This window comes from Schistosoma mansoni, chromosome 1, assembly GCF_000237925.1.
Source record: "Schistosoma mansoni strain Puerto Rico chromosome 1, complete genome".
In the NCBI taxonomy this organism is placed as follows: Eukaryota; Metazoa; Platyhelminthes; class Trematoda; order Strigeidida; family Schistosomatidae; genus Schistosoma; species Schistosoma mansoni.
Window position 1 is genome coordinate 8,094,274 of NC_031495.1, and position 10,274 is coordinate 8,104,547.

At 34.3% G+C, this 10,274-nt stretch overlaps 1 protein-coding gene across 1 annotated transcript in view; it reads right to left on the reverse strand.

Annotated features, from left to right (window-relative positions):
• Positions 1-188: 188 nt before the first annotated feature.
• Smp_123990 (putative threonyl-tRNA synthetase) overlaps positions 189-10,274 on the reverse strand; it is a gene marked incomplete at both ends in the record, with an annotated part of 13,796 nt that continues 3,710 nt past the window's right edge. The window contains 5 exons of the mRNA XM_018793137.1: positions 189-464; positions 3,509-3,645; positions 5,486-5,727; positions 6,629-6,758; positions 8,079-8,194. Of these exons, the coding sequence (XP_018647680.1) occupies positions 189-464; positions 3,509-3,645; positions 5,486-5,727; positions 6,629-6,758; positions 8,079-8,194 (901 nt within the window). The remainder of the gene's footprint in view (positions 465-3,508; positions 3,646-5,485; positions 5,728-6,628; positions 6,759-8,078; positions 8,195-10,274) is intronic.

The following is a 10,274-nucleotide window of genomic DNA, read 5'->3' on the forward strand; positions in this document are numbered from 1 at the left end:
AATTTGCAATCTGCCTTTAGTCTGATATAGAGTTAATGCATATCTGCTTAAACCTTACTTGCCGTGATGAGAAGTCACTCAATATGACGAGGCGGCAGTCCATGTGTTTCACAGGTTTTCTTTTGTTGTCTAGCTTCAATTGACTCATGCTTTCAACTATGAAAATACTAAATCTCCACAAAAACCCCCTACTGATATAGATAAACAAAACACAACAATGAAAAACTTACACTATAATGTTGCCAATGTCCACTTTGTTCCCATAATGCAGAATTATAAATATTTGGAGTGATTACTTCTTGAAAACCGCGTTTCCAATATTCAGAACGAATAAATGAAACTAATGTATTGTAGATATGTGCACCAGCAGGCAAGAAAAAACAACTACCAGGAGATAATTCATGAAAGAAAAACAATTTTTGTTCAACTCCAAGTTTACGATGATCACGTTTAGCTGCTTCTTCCTAATGTAAACAAAAGAATAATCACAGAAAATATAGTCTAAAACTTCAATTATTACTATAATAACTGATAACGTAAGACTAGGTACGAATGTGTACAGGTCCAACCCGCAGTAAGTACTACATCTCACATCAGCACAGAGATAAAGAAAACTAACCCAAGAAGGAACAGGGAGAAGAAAGACAAGATAATATTAATTGTAACGTAATGTTGGACATATTAAATGTGGTTCAAAATAAACAAATGATATCAAAGAATCTAAAATATAGAATGACACTTTGCACAATATAAAGAGAGAGCATCTGCCCTACCAACAGATTTTAAAATTTGTTGGTCAACAACTCCAATCAATCGACAAATTATGGACTATATATTATACAGAAAATTTCAACTAGGAAGTCTGTACTTATTGATCTAACTCAGTCTAATAGTTAATCCTTGCATGTACTGAGGACACAGTTTAGTTTTGTCATTCCTATTTTTTCTTTAACCTAATCTTACGACAGCCATCGCTGCACGTTAGTGTAGATACTAGTTAGGTATGAATAACGCATGTCTTAACTACCTAAGTCAACAAAAATTTATGACCATAACGATTTGATTTATCAGTATATTGAATGAACAATGAAAAAAGCTAACTAATAGTTATTAAATAATGAGCGTTTAACAGACTAGATTCTTGAATTAACGGTCTAGAATGCGATCAATAGTTTTCAAAAGTCAGTTATGTGCAGTCTTCTACTTTTAATCTGATGTATAAAAAACTACATATTGAATTGAATAGTTCACTTAGAATAAAAAAAATCTTCGGTAGTAAAAAGAATTTAAAATGTAAACCACTTCATCTATTTATTTATTATTTATTTAAACACATAAACATTGGTACAAAGTGGCACCAGATATATATATGCGCCACATAAATCTCATTTGATTTGTGTGAGGGCTGTGATACTGCCCAGGTGCCCAAACTGAAACAGGTGGTTTCTTAGGGGGCCACACCCGGAGCCTTTGACCTAAGGATCTGATCCACAGGGCAGTGGAGCATCATGAGGAGATGCAGTCCCATGGTAGCCGGTGACCAACGATTGGTTCATACGCCATTTGTTCCCTCAGGATACAAGTTAAGACAATCGAATGAATTTGGACACAAAATTACAGAATAACTTAGAAAATCTGAGAACTCTACAGTAAATACTTAATTTGCAAAATGTCAATCAATCGTATCAGACTTCATTGTTCCTTCGACTCCACACCAATCGTTCTTTGTTCTCGTTCTCTTTTCTTTAATCTTCTTAACCTTCTGCCTCCAGGCATTTCACTTTGGATTGATGATACATACTACTTATATCTGTTGACATCAGTAGCACACACCACACTATTACTTAATGATTCAAACCAATTTTTGGTTATTATTTTGTTAATGTTCGATTTGTTAAATTGCTCTTCGATTAATAAGTTCTTATTTTATAAACATTTAAAGCAGCCCGTCACTCATACATTTCCACTCACTCAATTCCCTTAAATTATGTGAATCCTTCAAATCCCGGTCAGTTATTACATCACCCACCCCTTCATATGATTTCATCCTAGCACAAAATGACCTCTGACCTGTTCTTGCACACATATATATATTTATTATTGATAACCTTTAACATCCCAATTATTTTAATTCACTTATGTCAATTGTTTCACACCATATCTAACCTCATTGTAAATTTTAACACATATTTGGTTGTAAGCAGCTGATGAGAAACTACGAAATATAATGAATTCGTATTATTAGGCATCCATGTTCGTTCTGGCTTTATTTTAATTCATAAAGGGAACTGAGTGCAGAAGTAGATTGGAAGAAAATTAGGGGCAGTCAAGCACAAACATGACATTAGTTCATTCAGTCATTGAATTCTGTTGGTCTGAGTGAGTAATTATTTTTATCATGTCTACTACATTATTACGATCTGTTTTGTTTCTCTCATTTCATCTTGTTCTAATGTGGTATGGGGACTTGGTTCGAGGTACATTATCTGTGACAGACTATGTTGATAATATCTAACTGTCTATCCATCGTACCCTGATTTTCTACTTTACGGTATCTGAATACACATGAATTATTACAATTATTTGAGTTGATTTAACGTCATATAAGGAAAGTCTTAATAGTTGAATTCATGAGTCAGTTAAAGCTAAACCACTATGGAAAACCTGGAAGCACTGGACGGCCGTTTCGTCCTAGTACAGGACTCCTCAACAGTTCCCATCCACAATCCCGCTCGTGAGATTCGAACCTAGGACCTATCGGTTTCGCACGCGAACGCTTAACCTCAGTAGAGTTTAACCGGAACTGTTATGAGATAGTAACTCACTCAAGACAATGGTGGATGGTGGCGCAATTTCATGGATTGGTTGAGGTCAGACATCAACACCGTTGAATGCCGACTCTGGTCTAGAGGTTAAGCGGTCGCGCGCAAGACCTTTAGGTCCTCGGTTTGAATCCTGCAAGCGGGATCGTGGGTGGGAACTGTTGAGGAGCCCCGTACTAGGAAAAAAACGGCCGTCCAGTGCTTCCAGGTTTTCCATAGTGGTCTAACTTTAATTGATTCATGAATTCAACTATTAATTTACTAAAATCTCCACAAAACTCCTGATAAGAAAAGTTTTACTAGTAGTAGTATCATCATTACAACAAACATAATCGAGTGTAAACATATACACCATTTAGTGAAAGACAAAAGTAAACATTCTACGTGTCAAAAACCATTGTAAAAGCGATGAAAATGACATTTAGAGATGCACAACAGGAACAACACAAATGTATTTAATAATTTATAAATCTTTGAAAGTCTCATCACATAATTTGAATATAAGTAAGCTGTAAGAAATATAAGTTTACGGAACGCATAAAGTCTGTATGAAAAGCGAAAATTTTCGGCAACTTATGTTCCTTAATCCAATAATGTACATACGTACACATAAAATTCATTAACAGGTTACTTTAACTGAAAGTTTACCATAAAAACAAAATTAATTTAGATTATTATCAATTTACTTGAATGTGTTTCCATTCCTTCAAACGTTTTGGATCTGGAAATGAAACACCATAGACACGTTGTAAAGTTTCCGCATCCGTACGACCTTCCCAATAAGAGGAACTACATTTAGTGACTGATAGAGCCTTTATGCAACCTAGAAAGACCAATAGATAATTTATGATTGCATAAAATGCAAATGTAATTTGTATACAGGGATTTGTTGGAATTGTAGAATGTTCATAGATTAAATCATCAAATGATTTTACTTAGACCACCATTGGAAACTGTTACGCAATTTTAAAATATTACCCAGAAAAGTCCATAAGGGCCCAGAAAACACTTAGAAACACTTCATCCAATCAGAGTTTAGTAGAAGCATCTTAGAAACATCTAGAAAGTGAGGAGTCACGAGTTACGTTTATGATGGAATACTTACCTATACTGCTACTATATTTAATATGACCCCAAAACTTTCTAGAAGCCCAAGGTCGTGTGTAACTCTATGAATACCCTCGTTTCCCTGTGAACAAAATAAGTTTGAAGCAAAGCGTCCTTTTTGTACGTCACATCTTTTCTCTTGTATTCAAGTTGCCGTGCAGATTTATCCTGAGATTATTAGAAGCGGCTAGGAAATAGGAAGGAACGTTTATTTAGCAAACTTGTCAAAAACCTGAAATCATTGGATAGGCGTTTCGTCCCAATATGAAACTCATGAAGTTCTAGTGAGAAGTCGTGATTAAAGAAGTTCAACCGTGTCGGGTATAAGAAGGTTATCCACCACAGTTTATGGGTGAGGGTTGTTCAGTACTTTGAATTGATTGAAATTAGACATTAAAACCGTTGGATGCAGAAGTTAAACGTTTGAGTGCGAAACCGAAGATACTGGTTTCCATTCCAGGATGCGGAGTCGTGGATGCGCAGTGCTTAGGACGAAACCCACATCCAGTGCTTCCAAGTTTTCAATGATGATCTAGCTAAGACCAGTTCGTAATTCGAACTGTGAAAATTTGCACAATCACATGTACAAACTAAGTCATCTATTATTCATCGAGTAGTTTATAACTGCCACTTTAATCCACGTCTATTTCTCTTCATTTCTGCTGAACTAGATGTTTATACCCATCTATAGTAAAATTCTTAGATAATTGGATTGATATGTGGTAGTGAAAGTGAAACATGATTGGTCACTGAGCATGGACAAACAGCCAATTAGCCTACTGACTACTAAACATGTGATTTCACTTCCTGTCATTGATTTTTACTCCGAACTCACTGAGTGTGACTGCTTGTAATTGCGTTGCATTAGGTATTATCAAGTGTTAATCTGGTTCACGATTCTGGGTTATGAATCCTGGTTCTGATATAACGTAACTAGTCTTATTATTGTATTAATGTATTATGGAATTATAAGAGAGAGATATAAATTTAGACAATCTGTTACATTAGATTATTATATTCTTATATTTCAGTGGACCTGCTAACTATTGTTAGATGTTTTACTATTCCTTAATTATCGTTAATTAATTATATACCGTTTGATCCGTTCTCTGTCGCTTACGGCATAATTGCTTGTAAAGTATGATTTCAGGGTGTGTTGAGGTTTGATAAAAGGGGTTTGAGATAAATAAATTAGGTGACCAGAATATCGTGATAGAAGCTTTACTTCTGTATCCACTTTTTCAGACTGAAGATTGAAGACAAAAGCCATACATATCGGGAGACCAACGGGGGCTAAAATTACCTCAGCCTCAAACTTAAGAATCATCGTGATAGGTCAAAGAGCATAATTGGTTGAAGGTCAGAACGCTAACCTACATGGAAATCTGTAGAATTCTCATTGGTGAATCCTATCGCAGTAATAACAGTTAGTGTCAAATATACTGCAGAAAAATCTAAAGAAATATAAATGTATACATCATAAACGATGAATAGTTTCTCTACGATATTCATTAATCGAAAACTGAGGTGATTATTTTCAAAATATAAGAACAAACCGGTATGTCTAACATGTGGTCCACGGCAGAGATCGATAAGAGGACCACATCGATAAACTGTAGTAGTTGGTGTATCTATCTTTTCGTGAATTATCCGACATTTGAATTCATTGTAGGCAAACATTTTCAATAAATCCTCTTTTTTCATTTCTAAACGTTCAAACGGTTGATTTTCTTTACAAATACTATGACACACATTTTCCACAATAGAGAGATCTTCTGGACGAAGACCAGAGTGTTGTCTAGAAGGAAGTATTGAAATAAAAACGTAAATTGTATGGACTTCCGAATATTTTTATTTCGAGAATGAAATAAGTAAGAAGCATGTGTTCATACATAAATATTAATATACCCGAGCACTGACAATTAGTGACTCCCTAGTTTTGGTTCTTTCTTATTTTAAGGTTTTTCAATCATTTCTTGTTGTGTTTTTGGACATTGAATGAATAATTGTCGACAAATCCATTTCAACAATGAGTGGGTTGTTTTATAGGGTTTTATCAAACATCAATCTTGATGTTGGTTGTTCGAATTTCAAAGTCAACGCTTTCGTAGACTATGTACTTAAAACTAGTATATATATTAGATAAATAAGCAAAGCATAACGAGAGATGCTTGACAAACCTTCAAATAAGAAAGAATCAAAACTAGGGGATCACTAATTGTCAGTGCTCAGGTATATTAATTAATAAATTCCTCAGGTCGAAAGATGATTTGAGAGAAAGAGACCATGATTAGCAGGACCTATATAAAAGTAATCCAAATCCGTTGACGTACTACTCATGGATTTAGGGTAAATAACTAAGTAATACGAAACTGTTTTAGCAATAATTTCATAAAAAGTATATTGATAATGAATAATTATGAGAATCATTGGTGACTAGAATGAATACCGTTTATTTGTAACAGTATGACTAGGAATAAGTATAATACAATTCTGGAGACTAGAAAAGTGATCACGACTACATTTTACCAAAGAAATGCTTGTGATACCCTGTTACGAATAACAACTTATTCAAGTCACAGTAATACATAAATTTATGCTCAAACATTTCTTCAACACTTCTTAATATCTTCTCATACAAAAAATCAAAATTTACAAGGTGAGTAATTTCTGATTTACAGAAGTATTTGTAAACTTACTGATTAGGGACCCACATATCATAATAAAATCCTTCTTCAATAGGTGGTCCATAGCATAAATGTCCACTATAACAACGTTCTAAGGCTTCACCGAGAACATGGGCAGATGAATGCCAAAATACATATTGACCTTAAAATAAACAACAAATAAATTTGAAAAACTAAGTATTACCGCTGTTGTTGTAAGATATTGTAGAGATCGTTGAATTTGAAATTTCATAGAACAAACTGACTTTAGTTAGACAAAAATTACAAACAAGGAAGCACTGGACAGTTAATTCATAATAACGTAGGACTCATTAACAGTACGCATCCACGACTCAACTAGCCATTGGACCTAGGACATTCAGACCTGTAGATACTAACTCAGTGATATGGCGGTTAAGCGCTTAATGTAAGTCCTAAGTCCTAAGTTTAATCATTGGTAAGATCTTGGACGTACATTGTCGAAGAGTCCCATGCTAAGACGAAACAGATGTTATCCAGTGTTTTTTTATTATTTTTAATGGCTCTTCAATCAAGTTCACTCAGTGATGAGAAACTTTGAGAGTTTAAGATTCCAGTAAAATTCTTCAAGACTGCCATTAGATAATTTTAAGATTGAATAGTTGGTTTAAATTTACAAAACAGTACAACTGGTACATCAAATCAGTATTTTAAATCGAATGGGAAATTTCCCTTGAACCCAGAATTGATTTCATTATTTTTTGTACCCAAAACATACTAACCAGACCCATAAGTTCATGTTCATGATGATCAGTAACAATTGTGACTAAATTTTAAGTCTAATATAGCAGAATAGCAATTTAATACAGTTTTATGCACAATATCCAGAATCACATATTTATTATGAGCTAATTATCCTACTTTACTCTTCAAATATGTAAATGGAACAGGATATGAATCCATGAAAGTTGAGGACTTTAACCGATAAGTCACGATTCGACGATTATTTTCACACTTATAGACGAGATAATTTAGCGTGATATGAATGTACAAAATTTAGAGCTGAACAGGATAAACATTGTGAGATCATAGAATAGGCCATAACATTTGCCAAACTTTAAGGCCGATTAGTTTGTAGATGAGTCAATTTAGTATATGAACAATAGATGAAATCCTAGAAAGATTCTGTCCCAAATTACTACTGAATTGAGGTGACAGAAAATAAGAAAACAAGTGATAGGAATGTTGTATACTATCTCTTGAATCCAACCCAGTGGTATTTGATACTCTCAGCAGCACTAACAACTAATCGCAGATTTTGCGAAAAATATAGATCAGTATGGTATTTTTTATAACCAGCATTAAAATTCAAGTGATTACAAAATAACATTAAAATGAAGTATACATTATGCGACAACCGTAATATACCGATTGATAATTAACAAAATGTTCTATGGAAAAACTCATGAAATTTTACCGGAAAATTAAGCAGAAAACAACCTACCATCTTTGTGATCAAAATTGTAAATCTCGAGGCTAGAATTCTTTTCAAAGGGGCGTAATAAATCCCACAATTCTCCATTGACTTTAGCGATTACAGCGTGTTCAGCCAAAGTTTTACTAAAAACGTAATAAATTTATAACTAATAATGTAAAAACAGCTAGATATTATCAACATAGTCTGTCACAGACAATGTACATCGAACCAAGTCCCCATACCACATTAGAACAAGATGAAATGAAAGAAACAAAACAGATAGTAATAATGTAGTAGAAATGATAAAAAGAATTACTAAACCTTGGAGATATGTTCTGAAAAGACAGACTGGAAAAGTATGTAATGAAGAAAGAGTACTGGAGTTCGAGATTTAGAGAAGGATAAAGAGTCAATACATTTACGTAATTGTGACTGATGCTGAACCATGTCATACGAAGTCTCCAACTACTGATCACAGTTAATATGTGGACGCCAACCAGGTAGTGTGCGTTTACCAATATGACTCAGACCAACAGAAGTCAGTGACTGGATGAACTAATGTCATGTTTGTGTTCGACTTCCCCTGGTTTTTGTTGTGAAAGGCAGTTTCCAAAACCTGATACTGATATTGAATGTGCTACACGTTAACCCCCCAACTGACTACTTGAACGAGAACACAAGAGTGAGAAAGTGTATTGAGCTACCGAATCAAATGTACAAATACTCATTCATATATATACCCTTCTGTCTTTAGGAACTTGGCTCATTTCTTAGGCAGTGAAATGCACTTGTCCTTTAGGTGACATATGATTACCAACGATTGACCTTTTCGTTACGCTTCTGCTGACTAGCTCTCCTTATCAGTTTTCTTCCAGTCTAATACTGCACTATCAAGCATCTCTCGTAGAGGTAGGCGGTGGTTATGCATACGTAACATATACTTTATTAATGGGATTTAAATCTTCGCACTAGTGAATTTTATTGAATTTTATTCAAACTAATATCAAGAGCTTACCTAAAGAATCAAAACGATTTTGACTATTTTAAGAACTTTGGCAACGGTATAACATTTCCATCATTAACATCGATTCTGTGAAATAAATTGAATGTCATATTATACTTAGCCAACATGCTCTGTTTTGTTTCTTAGTTAGTCCAGCCTACACGCAATTATTTGTATAGAGCTTACTATTTCTGATGCCCGATTGTACCAGATTTTATATGGATTAAATAAAAATACTACAAAAAGTCTATTACTCGAATGAATTTATTACTAAGCATTTTATTCATCAACCATTCGCACCAAACATAACTCCGTCACGACGTCAATCATGCGCATTCCGGAGTATATTCTATTTGAATTGTAAAGTGTTTGTTTATAATTTGCATCATAACTAAGCGTCGTTCAACCATTAGAGATGATAAGAAATGAAAAATATGAGTCCTAATGCTCTTTTCACTGAATTGCCTAGTAGGTCATTTGCATACCATGGTTAGTGTCCAACTATGTTGAGGGGGTTCACCCATCGAAAAACTTGATAAGCCATAAGTGTAGACAAATAATAATGTATCACTTTATAATGCAGTACAGGAAAACAAAATATATTTTTACTCAAAGTATTTTCACAAGACTCTTACAGAGAATAGTGCTTCCATGGGTACGATGCGACAAGGGGAGAAGGAATTTTAAGCGCTCATCGTAAAGAAATTTAGAAAGACCCTTCACAAATTTTGTTCCCACAGGCTGAACATGCTCGAGTTAGTATCAATAATCAGACGTGGGCCAGCTGCTTGGATACAATACTCTAAGTGTGGGCTTACATAGGTAGGATATAAAATTCGAAAAATCTGGTCAAAGCATTTGAATGCTCGGCGAAATGACCATAACGCACAAAACTCTTTGACGGCTTTTACCTTGCAATTCGTAGTTGTTTTCTAGTCGTGACTTATTATTACTTCAAAGTCTTTATATTCCCCTATGCACGGAAGAGAGGCACCTGTCACATTCATTAGGAATACCACTAGAGATAAATTTATTTTGAGGAATATTGACACTTGATATGATATCAGAATTTGATTTTTCTGAAATATTTCCCTCAAGATTATGAAAATAGTTTCCAATGTTCTATCTACCTGTCTTTTACAACATTGTGTGTGTGTATATATATCTATGTAGTGGTTTTCTGAATAGAAAGATTGTGTTGTAATTTCGACTAAGTAAAC